We start from the raw sequence: 17,627 nt of genomic DNA, 5'->3' as shown, positions 1-17,627 counted from the left end.
CATTATAGGCTAGAGAGCAAATGTATAATAAATATACCATCCAAACTGGTTACAATATAATAATTTACAAAAAAAAAAAAAAGTTCCTTTTCTAGTGTTTTATAAGAAACGCGTGATTTGACAATAAATTTGGCCTAAAAAAGGGACATTCCCCAAGTTGCAATAACCTCTCGATCCCTATCTTGTACGACTAACTTTTACATGAAGGTCTTAATCGTTTACCGATTTTTTTTAAGCTGCTTTTACTGCAGCTTCGCTCCCTTGGTCTAAATACCGTCACTTTTCACAATGTTACAGCATTGCAGGAACTAGGCACTTCATCTAACCACTAACTTGTGTGCGTGAGACCTAGCTACACGCTGACATGACGAGAAGTTGCACACACAGAGATTCTCTAAATCAGATAAAAGGAATGTTCGTTACATCACTGGTAAAAGTCAATGTCCTGTGTTGTAAAGTATTAAATACAAAATGAAAACCCCGCTTACTTCAGAAAAGCACTTCAGAAAATAAACCTGGCCACGTATAAAGATTTTGGAACTGTACAAGTTTTCTGGGACATTGGTTCGTACTGAAAGTAATGAAGGATTGAAACAGCTCTCCAGATACTGGTTATACCAACTTGTAAATCATTCTACACTGTAGCTTTGCTCAATTATGTTATTTGTATCTGTAGGGCTTTAAACATTTATGTTAACGTGTATTATTACTACATTTACTTATATGGATAATGTTACAACATAAAACCAATAATCTGCAAGAAAAAAGTAAAATCTTTAGTTTTTTCTCACGTTTTAAACTGAATATCAAATCCGAATATACTCACATGGATACAGATCTCATAATCCAGGTGTGAATGCCAGTCATCTTTTTGTATTCTAGGATCTCGTACCCAAACGCTGATTGTTTCCTGTAACAGCATAATGTAGAGTTAGACTGCTGCACTGAGTGTGCTTCTGCTGAGGAGTGGCTCTACAATGCTCTCTGCAAAGGAGGAAGTATGGTTTTATAGGAGCAGAAAGCAGAAGAAAAAAAAAAACCTGAACACTTGTCAACAGACAAAACATGACTTGGAAATTCTGCATTCTCTAACTGAAGTTGACAGAGGCTGTACAAGACTAAGCCATGTGTGTGTTTTCCCACATTGCACAAGACAAAAAATTCTATTCTGGTTTTCAAAACGGAATTTAGTATAAAGAAAATATATACGTATATACACACAAAATTTTGTAATCTGACCAGCAAGGAGCCTTTTGAAGGGAGAAAACTCCAAATGAAAAAAAAAAAAAAAACTAGAGACCATAACAGTAAGTAATACTCAATGTTTTTGTGGGAGACATTTATGACAGCTTTCACACCAACTAGCCCACAATGTTAACAGGTAGAAGTGATGAAGTTAGCTACTACAAAAGCGACAACAGCTTTGTATAAATATTGAATCCATGTATTATGATGCCCACACATGCTGCATCGTCTATACGCTTATCAAATAAATGATCTTGACACAAAGAATCTTTCAGTGAACAATCGCACACACAGAATGTTCTAAATCTGATAAGACAGTTAACCGACACCAGGAAATGGCAGATGGAGAGGAAAGAATGCCAGGTATTTGTAAGTACATATCCTGGAAAAGGACGAAATACCACCTTGAATATAATGTATGTGCTTTCTTTGATGCACGCACAGGCTGTCTTCTAGAAATCCAGCCGTCAGGATTCGGGGGTCACTGCTCTTTCCTGTTCCCATTTGACCTTGTTGGGGATTTCCCCAGGGATGTGGTGTAATAGTTTGTAAAGAGTTGATACTAGTCCCTTAAGGGTGGGGAGAAGTAGGCAGATAGAATGAAGTGTAGACTGTGAGCAAGGAGACCTGTGTGGGTGTCAGAGTAGTAAAAATTGCTGACAGTGTTTGCTTGTGGGAAAAGTCTAGTCCAAGTCTGAGAAGCTCCTAAATAAAATTCTTATTTTTTCCTGGAGTCTAGGTAGTCCTGCCAGGGGAGAGCAGTGGTTTGTTCCACAGTAATGACACCGCTCGTCGGGAGCTGACAGATTATATAGTTCAGATGTCCATTTCCATGAGGAATGAGAGAAAGTTACAGTGGGGTGGGGATGCCAGGTCTTCGGGAGCTACAAACACAAGGAGACCATGATCATATCCAGAGCACTCCAAGAGGAGAGCCCAAAGTTTGATCCCAAGTGGGAGATGCATTTGGTTAGATTATAGACATTTCTGAAGTCCAGGACACCAAGCCCTCCATTGGGGTGTGTGAAGGGGCAACATCCTCATCTGTGGACATCTTCCAGACCCCTACAAATCTAGCGATAGACTGTGGAAGATTGTCTTATTACAAAGCTACACCTTCTAGTTGCTTGCTGGATCCAAAGTTTTACATGTTCATACCAATCCAGACTAATTCTCCCCTTCAGTCACTCTTTAGTTTACGGAGACCTGATGGCCTCAATCTCCTCCTCCTGATCCTTTAGCGATACCATTTTACCCCCTTAATAAATATGCTGTCAGTATGCTTATATTTAGTTACCCAACTCTGAAAATTATGCATGTGGTATACACAGTTATATATCTTGTGCAATATACTGTATTGTCATTCACTAAAATAAAGATAATCTTAATAAAGACTTTTTCAAGCTGTTATAACAAAAAACAAACAAAAACCCCCCCACAAACTTGCACAAGAGAAATTGCTTAACTATGATGATGGGTTCATCTGCTCACACAGAGCTCGTATAACTCACAGTATTGCTGAGTACCTGGGACAAGCCAGTAGATTACTTGGTTGAAAAGGAAGATGCATTAGTAGCAGGAAAGTTATATTACCAGTTTGTCAGTCTGAAGACCACCTCAAAATATAAGTAATTTAAAAGATTAAAAAATTCTGGAGAATGACTACTAAAGGGCAGGGGCGCACGCAGAGGGGATTTCTGGTTCTCCAGAAGATCAGTGTCCCTACATTGCGGCACTGTATTATACAGCAGCTGCCGCGCTGTCAAAGAAGCGTCCGCGGCGGTGCTGTATTGTACTACAGTCCCACGTGCGCCCCTGAAAGGCTTGAGCGCTGCATAACAAAACGGATTAGGAAAAACCTTAACCTGATTGACACAGTCAATATATTCTTAATATTGATATACAGCTTTATGAATTAGAAAAGTGTGTGTTTAAACATTTTTAAAAGGAAGTGTATTTCATATGTTTAGGAACAGATACTTCTCCTGTAAAACCTGAACAACTATTACCAATACCTTTTATTTTAGCTGTACGCAGGAAAATTTTCCCGATCAGCATGCCGATTCATGTGTACACACGTTTTACCTTCAGATCTGTGCTCTTCATCCATCATAACAATCGCCTGAAAAGATTTGTGACTCTGCACACGCCATAGAGATCTATGGACACTGCCGGTTATGTGGTGCATACACACTGCAGAATTGGAACAACATCGTTCCATGGTTCAACAAGATTGTCAGTCCAGATTAAAAATCAAAATAAAACTATACGATGTTCTTCTGAATGGTAAATGCTTATCGTTGCAGATTGACTTGTCATTTCTTTTCAATTTCTAAGTTTCTACAACTGCTGACCGCAACTAAAGAGTTGTAACTAAACAGAAATGCACAGTTTAGAGAAGCAGAAGATTTAGAATGGGATCAAATTAACAGCAACAGCCATTGAAGGCGGCCATGGGATTGCTTGTAAATATGCATGACCTGAAATGTTTTGAAAACCACTAATTAAAGAGGAGTAACTGGTCACAAGTCACATACTATAAAAAAAGCCATTGCCTACAAATCTACATTAAGACCATACACCAAAAACCCAGAGAACCTTTACTTATGGAACTCCTTATATAAACCTCACTTTTATATTCATTATCCTTCTATCTTTTAAAAACTTGTGACACCTAAGCACAACAGAAGGTAAATGGTTAATGTATTCCTCCTATCTTGAAACAGACTTAACTTTTTTCTTAGAAAAGTAAATGTTCATTCATAGAATGACCATAGAGTGGAATTCCTCATATGATAATCATGTTTCAGAGCTGTAGTTTCACACTTGTCATCAGAATGTAGTGTGTGTCAATGGTCAAAGTGTAAGGATTCGCTTATGGGCAAGTAATCTCAACCTAGGAATTTGCTGCTTATGCTATGATGGTCTTGTAACTCAGAAATATAATACACTATATAAAGTGATGGTCTTAGTAACCATTTTCTTCTTACACCTCTAAATGGATCTGCTTTTACAGATTGCAACTGTGCGTCACTTTGCTGGTATTTCTGCACACCAAGCAGAAGGACAAAAGGGTGTTCCCCTCATCTCCCCTGTTCTGAGACCTTACATGTTCACCAATGAATGTACTGATGTAAGCACCAGGCAGTTCACTACTGTTAATGCACACTGTGCTTACGTCTAAGATGTTGCTGTTCAGGGCACGGGTGGAGAGGGAGGGCAAAAAGCTTAGGCAGGAGATTGAACTTCTTGAATTATGGAAAAAAAAAGTTTACTTAAGTTAGATGTAAATTTAATCAGTCATATGAAAAAGGGGAATTCTACTCCAAGGAAACTCTTAAACACCAAGTCAGTAGGGACAGCAGTAGCAGAGACGGGAATAAGAAATATTAACCAATGTGGATGTCATTAATTGAGGTGGAATAAGGATACATTAACACAGGTGGGATAACTGGAGAAACAGAATTTAACAGAGAATTGGGATGAATAGTGTCTGGTGGTTCAGTGATATTTTGCTGTGAGACAAGACCAGTCTTTGGGAGAGTGGGTTAGGGCAGCAGTTTGTTATAGTATTTGTTAGATGTTTATAAGGCGAATACAATGTTCAAAGTCTTTTGACGTGAATGGAATAAAGACTTCATATTTACTTCCGATGTGTACACTTCTGAAGCACAAAAGTGTGTCCTTCTGCAGACAAGTATAATCTTTTATACATTTTAACAGCATGCGTTACACAATATAATGATCTTTACTCTTATTTACAGTTTCCTAATATGGTAAAGAAGTTTCTAACAAACATTATCCATGTTGCGATAAAGAAACAACAAACATCAGCATAATTTAAAGCATATGTGGTGACATCATAAATCTCACTTCACCCGATTTGCTTGACCTCTCTCATTGTCCTTAAACCTAAAAAGGTACATAAGTTTGACCTTCTATCACTAAGGCTAGGTACATACTACAGTGTTTTCAGCTAATTATCGGCCAAATCAGACGATCAACAACTGACTGGTCCGATATCACAGTAGTGACTTGACTACCCTGCAACAAGGAACGATTATTGTTCCAAAACCCATTGCATCATTGAACCAGATTTTTTAACTAAAAATCTTGTTTGACCTTCAACATTTGGCCCCTTCCAGCCGAATTCTGAAGAGAACAGGACTGGACACTTATAAGTATACTGTATTGCTTAGTTGATACAATATTTACCAGAAACAGTCAATATTGTGTCAAATTAGGATTTCTTCCACATGAAGGTAGTGATGTTCTGTGTTAAGGTGGTGTAAATAGTAGATGGGTTAGAAACGGCCTCCAGTATTGCACATACAGTCCTGCTTTTGCAGTAATCTATAATTGTTAGAATAAGGTTAATCCATATATTTAGACAACTATTGTACAGTATACATTTAATAGTGCTATTAATAAAGGCTGGGTTGTTTTTTTTTGTTTTTTTTAGATATCTGGACACTAGAAAGCGACAACTGTCTGAGATGTCTGTTGCTGCTTGTCAAAACAAATCAAGCTCACAGCGGCCAATCTGACAAACCAGAAATACCGGTCACAGAAGCTCAATGAGATGGAGGATTCCAATTAATACAAACTGGAAAAAGAAAAAAGTACAAACAATAGTAATGTGTCAAGTGCAGAAAACAGAGGTAAAACAAGAATATATTTCTTATACCAATCCGCAACATGAAAACGTGAATGTTTTGTATGCTAGCATCCTGCTCACCTAAATATCGACTGCAGAGCTTGGAAAGCTAGAATGAAATCAGCAAAGGATTCAACAGAAAACCAAAAGTGCTATAAAAAAAAACCACTTCAACTATTGAGGGTTTTAACAAAAGCGTGAGTGCATCATTGAAGTATGCATGGTTTATGGACTACAGCAATGAGTCATATGAACAACAATAAACTTCTTCTCTCACCTTGACCAAAAGACAAAAGTTAACTATGAGTTATCATACTGAAGAGGGAAGGTTACATTCACCGACAAGTCTCCCCTACACTTGTCAGAAAATAATATACCAGTAAATAATGTACTATATGTAGGTACAGTCATGGCCAAAAGTTGAGAATGACACAAATATTGGTTTTCACAAAGTTTGCTGCTTCAGTGTTTTTAGACCTTTTTGTCAGATGTTGCTATGTTATACTGAAGTAAAATTACAAGCATTTCATAAGTGTCAAAGGCTTTTATTGACAATTACATTAAGTTTATGCAAAGAGTCAAAATCTGCAGTGTTGACCCTTCTTTTTGAAGACCTCTGCAATTCACCCTGGCATGCTGTCAATCAACTTCTGAGCCACATACTGACTGATGACCGCCCATTCTTGCCTAATCAGTGCTTGGAGTTTGTCAGAATTGGTGGGGGGTCTGCCCACCCGCCTCTTAAGGATTAACCACAAGTCCTCAATGGGATTAATTTTAAGGTCTGGGGAGTTTCCTGACCATGGTCCCAACGTTTCGATGTTTTGATCCCTGAGCCACTTAGTTATCACTTTTGCCTTATAGCAAGGTGCTCCATCATGCTGGAACAGACATTGTCCATCACTAAACTGTTCTTAGATGGTTGGGAGAAGTTGCTCTTAGAGGATTTTTTGGTACCATTCTTTATTCATGGCTGTGTTCTTGGGCAAAATTGTAAGAGTGAGCCCACTCCCTTGCATGAGAAGCAACCCCACACATGAATGGTCTAGGGATGCTTTACTGTTGGCATGACACAGAACTGATGGTAGCGCTCACCTTTCCTTCTCCGGAAAAGCGTTTTGCCAGATGCCCCAAACAATCTGAAGGGGATTCATCAGAGAAAATGACTTTACCCCAGTCCTCAGCAGTCCAATCCCTGTACCTTTTGCAGAATATCAGTCTGTCCCTTATGTTTGTCCTGGAGAGAAGTGGCTTCTTTGCTGGCCTTCTTGACGCCAGGCCATCCTCCAAAAGTCTTCGCCTCACTGTACGTGCAGATGCACACACACCGGCCTGCTGCCATTCCTGAGCAAGTTCTGCACTGGTGGAGCCCCGCTGAATTAACTTTAGGAGACTGTCCTGGCACTTGCTGGATGTTCTTGGGCGCCCTGAAGCCTTCTTCACAACTATTGAACCTCTCTCCTTGAAGTTCTTGATGATCTGATAAATGGTTGATTTAGGTACAATCTTACTAGCAGCAATATCCTTGACTGTGAAGCCCTTTTTGTGCAAAGCAATGATGACTGCACATGTTTCCTTGTCTGTTAACCATGGTTACCTGCAAACAACAATAATTTCAAGCACCACCCTCTTTTTAAAGCTTCCAGTCTGTTATTCTAACTCAATCTCCAACCTTGTCTCATCAACACTCACACCTGTGTTAAAGAATCACTGACCTGATGTCAGCTGGTCCTTTTGTGGCAGGGCCAAAATGCAGTGGAAATGTTGTTGTGGGATAAAGTTCATTGTCATGGCAAAGAGGGACTTTGAAATTAATTGCAATTCATCTGATTACTCTTCATGACACTCTTCATGGAGTATATGCAAATTGCCATCATAAAAACGGAGGCAGCAGACTTTGTGAAAAATGTGTGTCAACTTTTGGTCATGACTGTAGACTTGAAAGCAAACTGTTGTCCAGAAAGCAAAGCAATGCTATTTATTAACAGTTATTTTATATACAACATCTACATAATCCACATTGTTTTACAGAGAAGATTTAATCATTCACATGAGTTATTGCCCAAGTGAAGCTTACCACCTCCGCCGCTAGGGTCTGGAGGGCCCCTTTCCCCAGGGGTCAGCCAAAGCCTTTGCTAGGCTTGGAGCTTTCAGCTCCCCTGTAAATAGGGGACAAAGATGGCCCATAAGGCTCCTGCCTTCCACCCCCCAAAACCATGCAAAGTGAATGTGTAAAATAAGTGCCATGAAGGCCCCAGCCTTTCAGACGGAAGTATAAAAAAAATTTCCTGCACCTGGATAAAAGCCTGGGGCAAAGGAAAAGTGGTTCAGCTTAAAATCAAAAGTGCTGGATGCATGTATATTGGACATTTCCTCTTATTCAGCTGCTATGGACAGAGGTCTTTGCCTTGGCATATAAAGTCACCAAGATATCATTATCCCCCTCCCTGCTAATGGTTCTCTTCACTTATTTCCGGAACAGATCTGAAACATTATATAAATACATGAGCACACATTGTAATCACTGCTGAGCGGCAGTAGACAACTATGGAAGGATACTTCCATAGGATTCCCACTATCCAATGTTTCTTTTTATATCAAAATTCAGTTTAGTTTTGAAATGGAGACGACAGGAGTCCCCTGCTCCATGGCAGCATCGTCTCCTCTGGTTAAATGGCATAATTGGGCTCCCTGCTTCTCCATCTATCAGATTCGGTGGACACCCAACCCATTAACTGGATTAAATCGCCTGACAATCTAGAACGGTTTACATTGTGATGGTAGTGATTTTTCAGGGAGTAAATTGTGCTAAACGTGAAGTATATCCAATCCCCGCTACGTACCCCTTCCCTAATTTTTTTTCTCTACCCCCCTCTCTTGAACTCAAAACCCTCAAATAAAAACTAATGAGGTTAGAATCAAAAGTGCTTCAGTACAAAGCGCTTTACTCTGTGTATGTCGCTGCTTAATCACCAGTGCACCCCTAGCTTAGGCCGCACCAGGTGCAAATAGCACCACAGGCTTCAAGTAGCCAGCCTAATGGGCCGAGAACCAGCTGATAGCCCAACGCCTACAGGTACCTTTAGTCCCACTCCATACATAGGCATCTACACCTGATCTTAGCCAAAAAGCCCATATACAATACGGTGATTTTTGTCAGAAGCCAAACACCCCAAACTTTGGAGTGTGGGAAAACCGAAGCTCTTGGAGGAAATCCACGTAAATACAGGGAGAACATACAGATAGGGCCACAGTTAGAGTGGAACCCATGACCCCAGTGTCAAGTGACAGAAATGCTAACCACCATGCCACCATTCTGCCCATGTTGTAGTATTCAATGATAACTGCATCAGCACACAAGGAGGGTCAAATCAAACAAAAAATACACCGATTACTTGTACCAGCTGAAGTGCAAAGAAGTGGTCAATGGGATACTAAATAAGCGACAGCTGAGATGTCTGCTGCTGAAGTACAAAAAACCTGCTTCCAAGATTTGCACTTTAATATTTTTGAATCATTTGCTGCTAGCAAAATTGTATTCATTCCAGAAGGCGATTATTAGACTTTAAATTAACAATAAGGTAAATGGGAAGCAACCCACTGAATTTGAGACCATATCTCAAAGCACTGAATAATTCTTCAGCTGCACTCACACATATTGTCCAATTTACTGTGATTATAGAACAAGTAACATACAGCCACCATCTGGTAGACTTTCTGAGATCACTTGTCAGTGAGCTTAAATCTGGTATCTTCCCAGAAGAATATAGGATTCAGAGTGCAATAGAGAATGGAAGTGCTCCAAAGCAAGAGGCACTGTATTATAATGTATAGGTGTTATGTCAGACATCTCAATTAATGTTTACCTGTTGCCTACACACAGTGGAGATAGCCATTGTGTGTACTGAACCACTATTCAAGACAACACAGCCCATCATTTCACTAGGAACCAACAGTCATTGGGCATCCTGGTAAATGTGATCAGATGATGATCACTATCCACCTGTGTTTAAGGTCTTCCTATAACCGCACATTGGGCTCCAGTGGCCGAATGCCTGGATCTTCTTCAATTTTGCCACCCGAGTTTGTGGCCAAGTTAATGAATGATCCTGTGCTTGGCTCTAAGGACTCCTGGTTGTGTGACCAGTTTAACTGGTAAGGGAAAGCTCAACAAGTATCTCAAATTAAAATTGAAGCATACATTTGTTAGCAGAGAAAAAACAAAATCAACTGGTGCAGGTTGGGACATTATTCTCATGGGAAGTTACAGCAAGCATCCAAAGATGTCCTCTGACATTAGCAAACCCAAGGCATGGTGAGGTACCAGGTGAGAGGCGATGCAGGGTGCCCTGCACTCTTCCCCTCATGCATCCAGGATAAAGTACCACTGTTAGCAACTATTACATTCAGGCTAAATGGAATCTATTAATGCAGCCAATAGCTGATAAGCATCACAGCCTCTTCCGCCTCTCAAACCTCATTCCTGGTTATCCACCGACCAATCCTGATCCATTTCATGTCAAAATGGCAGTTCAGGGGGCTCCCTTCTACTAACGCTTGAAACCAGGCTGTAATGACAGAATCCATTTCCTGAGCTATGTCTTGGAAAAGTGTGATTCAGCTCTCCAGCAACCACTAATTACACAGCATTCAACATTGACTCCGATACCAAAAGCAGAACACGTCCTCTTGTGTTTCTGTGGAAACTGAATGACAATGAGCACAGCGTCTAGGTAGAGGGTATGTCATACCGGGAAGAGCTGACCCAGGTCTCTCCTATATCTATTAATAGACCACTTGTAATGGTGACCTAATGCCAGCTGGCAGGACTGTACTGGAGTCATCTCTTGTTGCAGAAATGAAGGGAAGACCTGGATAATGACCCTCTCTCTGCACTATTCATCTGGGAAAATGGTTAAAAAGAAAAATAATTTTATTCACTAAATAAAATGAAAACATTCTGAGTGACCATGATGAATTTTGCATTGACGTTGTTCACTTAGGGCAGGCAGAACATTATCGCTTTATGCGTGTCAGGAGGGTGCTGCGCTTACCTGGGCAACTCTGCACCATAGAAAGTAAAATAAACAAAAACTGGTGCAGGCGGCGTAACCCTTTAAGACCAGAGTAATGGATTGCAATAGGCGTAGGGGTACGGTGGAGCGGCACACGGAAGCGCTGGCAGGGTGGAGCTGGAAATCTCAGCAACGGCTCTGTGTTCACTCATGCCAAGAGGCACATGGAAGGCAAGTGGTCTCAAACAAAAAAGGTCCACATAATTTTTGCCTGCTACTTTTGTTTCCACAAATATATGTGAACATTTCAAGAGCTTTTCTGTACTGAAACCATTTGAGATAAAATTTCCGATTAGGAGGGTGTGACAGGATGGACCTCCTGTACCACCCTGTTGTGGTGCTGTGGACCAGCTGGGTTCGCCTTGCCACTGTTACCTTTCTTTATCCTAATTGTGCCCCTCTAAATGCAGTAGGAGGGGCTCTGCTGCCACCACTAGGCTCCTTCAATGGCTCCTAGAACCACTTCCTTCTGAGTAACTCTTGCTGCAAGTGTAACCCCTTGCTGGGCACCTGGGCTGGTACTTCAAATCTCTTCATTTAGATCATGGTTGTTGTGGAGGGAACACCTGGCCTCTCAACAGCCAGAGCTGCAGGGTAATGGGTAGACGTTGGGTCCTAACCTCAGAATAGCCGGATAAGAGATTATACTTGGTCTAATCTGTAGGTTACAGGAATTACAGCAGGATCCTTAAGCATTGATGTTTTGTTAGCTGAAGAAGTCTTACAAATAACACTTACACAGTAGTTTGAAATACTAGCAACATTCAAGAAGTTACATATGGAATAATACAATACATGGTCAAACAGGGCTCTTTTTATACCGTTTTGGACACAACCTGTCAGGAGGTAATCCAGTCCCCTTCCTAATCCAGTCCCCTTCCTAGCTGGCACAAGTCTGAGATTTTACATCACATATTTAGCATCAGGATGTAATATATTCTCTAATCTTGGATTTAACAAAATTTACATCAATCTGTGATTTCCTAAATTACTCGCAGGCTGCATTATTTATGTAGTTCGCTTATCTTTTTAACAAGACAGGATAACAGGTAAAGACCCCCTGCTGTGTATTCAGGCTAAAATAAGTGTTAGTCACTAGATAAAAATACTTTATTGTGAGATTACCTGCCTTCAGAAATTACAAAAACAGAATTTCCTCCTACATGGCATACAGTCTCAGAAATAAATACATTTCCAATAGAAAAATCAGTATATTTGCAATGACATACATTGGCACACGTCATCTTTAAGCAATCCAGCCACAGAGGGGATATATTTTCCCACAAGCAGTAGTTTTACAGTCAGTAATCTATTTGAAGGACAGTGCAAACAGCCTGTTAGATAACAGACAACATAATTTGCACTTTGCTATATAGCAAATGTAAATGCCATGTCAAATGTGTCAATATTTGTGAATCTTATTAGTAGCTATTTTATGGAAGACATGTATTTTTAGTTTTGGTGACTATCTGGTGACCAAGTTAAATTCTGTATTTCAGGTGTAAGGCAGTAAGAAACAGTAGTAAACCCAAAATGCTACTATTGCCAATTGAGTGTTTAAGAAAAAAATATATATAAAAAAATAAAATTAAGTCAAAAGGTGGGAATTTCCTTTTAAAAAAATTCATCATACGTTTTCAGCTATAGTCAGTAATGTATTATGCAGGCAGCACATTCCTTTTACTTAAATGAAAACCCAGTCCAGTAAATAAAGTAACCATTTTACATTACAACAATGCCTAGGTGAAAAGTCCTTGCATATTGGAGATAATCACTTTAATAGTTACTTACCCCTTTTCGGTCCTTGGGCAGCATAATTCTGCAAGGTCAAGCGTGACGTAAAGCCTGCAATACAAGAGTGCACTGTTTAAGACTAAACAGACATGCATCTAAATAAAGGAAGTCTTGTTTATAAACATGTATCCAGACTACAGATAGATTTAACAACCTATCGGGTCCTCCACCCTACACATTGCTATAAAGTCAGAAAGTAAAACACAGACCTAAAAAACACATTATAGAGATATGAGAAGGAACGATTTCTAATTGATCAATGACAGCCAGGGGCATCTGGTAGTGGGACCAGAAACCCTACAGACTCCTGACCCCACAAATCCCTATGTAAACAGGCTTTCCAGAGTATTTTAATAGATCCATCTAAAATATATCTAAAAGTAATAGCTACTACTAGATCCAGTTTGCATTTGTTCAGACTGACTGGAGTCTAGGGAGACCGCTCAAGTCTAGCATCAATGTACTTGGGACAACCAAGTAATAAAGTTTAGGTAATATTCTGAGGGTGCATTAATTGTGTAGTAAGAATTGAGGGGGTCTAATTTTGTTGTATATCCCATCTTCTAATAGCATGTCAAATTAAGATCTGTATTTTATGGGTAAGAAATGACATTATCTTCTGAATTTATTTTTTTTTACATAAATAGATGTGTGTATAATTATATATAAAATATTTACACACATACCTACAAAAATTGCAAAATTACCACCAATCAAGAAGTTAATTACAGGGAGCAATATACTTGGTCTAATAAAAGAAAATGCAAAATTCTGATTGCTTTTGTATAAGTGTTACATATATAGGTTTAATGTGTTTTGGGGTTTTTTTTTGTTTTTTTTTTTAAAGAGAACTTGTCACCTGGCTTTTTATCCCCCTGTTTATTATGTAGTGGTGTCATTTATGTATTTTAAAACAGATCACATGCAATAATGGTTCATTCCAGGAGAGAAAACTCAAAATATAGTGTTCTCCACATCATCATAAGCTAAATCCCTACCTCTGAGACCACACCATTAATAGTTATTCCATGCGATACTGTAAACAAGACAGAACCTCAGCACCACTAATGAATAAAGTCTCTTGTACATGCTGTAGTACCCACATATAAGGAGACACCAAGGAGGCATCATGTAGGAATCCTGTTTTCTGCATATAAAGGACACATCGTTCTCTATAGAGTTAAGTGACAATTAAGAATATGGGATGGATATTCACAAACACATGTTGGTAAATAGCAGCAGGCAATCCCAGGGCGGTTTACTGAAAGGTAACATTTCAATGTATCCTCCTCTATGATATATAAAAATACTTTATATTCCGTTCCAATTTAAGTGGAAGCCAAAAATATGTTTCAGCTCTTCTGAGAACCAGGCAAGGTTAGAAAATGGATCTATGGGTTTTCTAAGAAGGGAAACACATGTTCCCCTTTTTCAGTTACAAAATTAAATTTAGGGAACATGTTTGTTTTTGTTACTGTAATAGAGTCAATTAAAAAAAATAAAAAAAAATAAGCATCCTGTTACAAAGGCTGAATTTAGCAATAAAAATACAGCTAGAGCCATATACCATTATATTCTCCGTGCAAACTAATACTGACTTAATACCCTGTAAAACATAATGTGGTTGAATGTATATGAAAAGATATAACTATCTTACACACACATCAAAGTTTAAATTTATACCATGAAGTTGCTTTGTAGAGCTATGTGTACTACAGTTGAATTCCAGCAGATTACATCTCTTATCAGCACTGCCAAAAGGGGAAGATGTACTCTTGCTAACAATAGCACAGCTACAAGTCCCTGGGCACTCTGCAAAAGCCAAGACATGACCCTCCCTAATCTGACCCTCCACCCCAACCCCCCATTGCCTAGTATGTAATGAAGCATGTGTCTGGCTATCATCTCCTATTTATAGGGCACCACAGATTCCACAGTACCGGACAATCTTACAGACAATAGAACAGAGTTATGTAAGGTGTCCCTATTTAGAGGTAATACTTAATCATGTACAGTAACAAATGATTTTGCAGCCAATACATTTTTCGGAAATAGTTGCTGCATACTACGCTACCATTGGTTTTACAGCAATAGTCATATTGAGGTTATAGTTCTTTACTGCAATCACCGGTTAGTTAGACAAATGCATCTATTAGATCACTGTGCACCATGGTGGCTGCAAGGTTTTCACAGACCAGCAGGAACTCTAGTCACATCACTGGGATTCTTTTAAATAAGGAAGTGTTTCTGTTTCATCAGGTGCTACAGTAGCTTAAAAATGAGAAAGAAAAAGAAAGCGAGAAAGCACAATATACATATACACACACATGCACACAAGCCACAGTTTACATTCTTATCTGCTTCATATAAAAAGCTAAATGCTGACCTTTGTTGTTGATAAACAGGATTGAAAGGCAGGCACAGATCCTTATAAGTGAAAGAATCGAAACCACCATTTTTATATCCAAAGTGGTACAGTTCACTGACAAAATTTTCATGCCTGTCAGATTAACTAGGCAAAACCTTCCATGTACCTTTTGTCTAAATATGTGCTTTAAAACATAAACCACCATAGTTCATAATTCTATTTCTGCAAGACTTGGCCACAAACATCATGCAAATGTGTTGTCAATCTTATATTTTTACAGAACACAATGCTTTCTTGTAGTAGGTGTAGTTTATGGAGTAACAGTTGCTCGACAAGCAGCCTTTTACAAACAGACAAATAGATTCAGAGATGTTAAACATACCCCAGGTCTCAAGAACTGGAACTGTTGTAATTAAGCTGGAAATGCAATAGTGCTACACTATCAGTGCAGAACACTGAAATACTAAAAATTAAAGAAGGTCACTTCCTTATACACAGGGAAATCCCCATGTGTGTAACAAAAAAGTCTGCAGGTGATTTACTTTGCATAGCACCAGTATATTGTGTAGTGCATTGAAGAGAATATTGAATTCATTCACATCAACCCCAAACATATAGTGCCTTGGTCAGAATTAAACCCATGACCCCTCTGCCACCCATAAATTCATCAGGCTCTTGCATAACATTCAATGAATTTTGTCCCACTCCACCTGCTTTAGTTCAATGATTTTTTTGTACAGCTTGCCCAAGATCCCACTACAACATCTCTATGGAGTGAATGACTTATCCATTCCAAAATCTTGATTCTTTTCTTTTGTAGCCATTCAGGTGTCGAATGCAGGAGTGCTTAAGATTAGTGCATGTGTCCTGATTCAATGTCAAACTTCAATTGTCGGTCAGCTTAACATTTTCCCATAGAATACTTAAGCATAAAGAAAAGTTCAAGATGGACTCAATGACTGCAAAGTGTTCATGTCCTGTGGCTAAAGACAACCCCAAATCATCTCCGTTCCATAAAGAGAGGAATCAGTAACAGAAAGAAAGTAGTAATAATGGCACTATATAGGTCATTGGTACGGCCTCATCTAGAATACTGTGTTCAGTTCTGGAGACCATATTCTCCAGAAAGATATAAATACAGAAGGGAAACTTTCTTCAAAGGAAGAGAAGTATCAGAACACGAGGACATGCACTGACACTGGAGGGAAGTAGGTTCAGAGGAAATCTGAGGAAAAATTACTTCAGAGAAAGGGTAGTAGATATGTGGAATAGCCTCCCATCAAAGGCGGGAGAGGACAATACAACTGAACAATTTAAACATGCATGGAATAGATTTGATGATATCCTTACAAAGACATAAGGATCAAATAGGGTGGGAGGTTACCATAGGTTACAAAATGGGCAGACTAAATTGGTCAAGTGTTTCTTATCTGCCAAATTCTAATGTTTCCATAGCAATTTTTCGAACCATTGAAGAGTCTGCTCTTTGCATTGATTTCCTGGAATACCCACTCCTGAGAAGATGGGCAACAGTCTTCAATGTTCTACATTTTTAAATAGTCTTATAACACCCCTTTCTAGACAATGGAGCAGCAGCACTGGCTTTCAATGAGATTGTTGCATATGCCTTGGCATGTTGTAAACACAATCCTGAATGTTCCAGAAAGAACAGCCACAAGCAACTGCTTAAATGTATATAGGTTGTAGCACTTCCTAAAGAGTAAATAAATAAGTACCCTTTATTACCAGCACCAAGCTCAAATGACCTTATTTATCAATATGGGAGGAGTAAGGGTATGTGTACTTTTTCACACATGGCTTCATATACGAGATATGTCTATTAAATAATGATACTGATTCCACCTAGTAAACAAAGCAGTCAGAACCGGTTATAACTACATACATAGTAACCTTGAACCGGTCTGAACCTGCATGACAAACTGCAACACTATGGGGGGGGTATTCAATTGTCAGCGAGATGCGTTAAAATTTCACGCTCGAAAAAAAAACAAAAAACGGCGCTCGTTTTTTCTTGTTCGAGCGCGCGTTTAAAAAAAACAACCCCTCAATTCAATTGTTTTTTTGCATGCACCCCCTTGTGCTCTATTATTGGTCCTAGCGAGTTTGAAATGGTTAAGGCACTCATTTTACTATAATAAAATAAAAGTATATTAATGCAATCAAGAATGGCCCCAGCACTGCACAAGAGAATGGGCCCCCACACTGCAATGAAGAAGGGCCCCAGCACTGCATAGGAGATTGGGCCCCTACACTGCAATGAAGAAGGGCCCCAGCACTGCAAGCAACAATGCCCCCCCCCCCTGTACAGCAGAATTAAAGATTTTACAAGGAGGTAAATTTTTTGAAATTTACAAACATTTCTTGAACACTGGCCAAGCATGGACATTTGTAAGGTACAAATATTTGTGTGACAGTGGGCAAGCCGGACATTTCTTCGAAGGTACAAAATAATTTTTGGGACTTGCGT

The 17,627-nt window shown here is 39.3% G+C and overlaps 1 protein-coding gene across 3 annotated transcripts in view; it reads right to left on the bottom strand.

Annotated features, from left to right (window-relative positions):
• The window catches only part of SNX10 (sorting nexin 10), a 49,370-nt gene that overhangs the window by 13,080 nt on the left and 18,663 nt on the right, over positions 1 to 17,627 (bottom strand). For 2 of the 3 annotated variants that reach the window (XM_075212261.1, XM_075212262.1), the window contains exons 2-4: positions 12,769 to 12,822; positions 10,379 to 10,470; positions 827 to 910 (exon numbers count right to left, since the gene is read on the bottom strand). In XM_075212261.1, coding sequence (XP_075068362.1) covers positions 827 to 910; positions 10,379 to 10,470; positions 12,769 to 12,822 — 230 coding nt within the window. The remainder of the gene's footprint in view (positions 1 to 826; positions 911 to 10,378; positions 10,471 to 12,768; positions 12,823 to 17,627) is intronic. The other variant, XM_075212263.1, reaches the window with a different exon arrangement.

The sequence above is a fragment of the Mixophyes fleayi genome, chromosome 5 (genome assembly GCF_038048845.1).
Source record: "Mixophyes fleayi isolate aMixFle1 chromosome 5, aMixFle1.hap1, whole genome shotgun sequence".
NCBI classification, from domain to species: domain Eukaryota; kingdom Metazoa; phylum Chordata; class Amphibia; order Anura; family Limnodynastidae; genus Mixophyes; species Mixophyes fleayi.
This window is presented reverse-complemented; position numbering and strand designations above follow the sequence as displayed.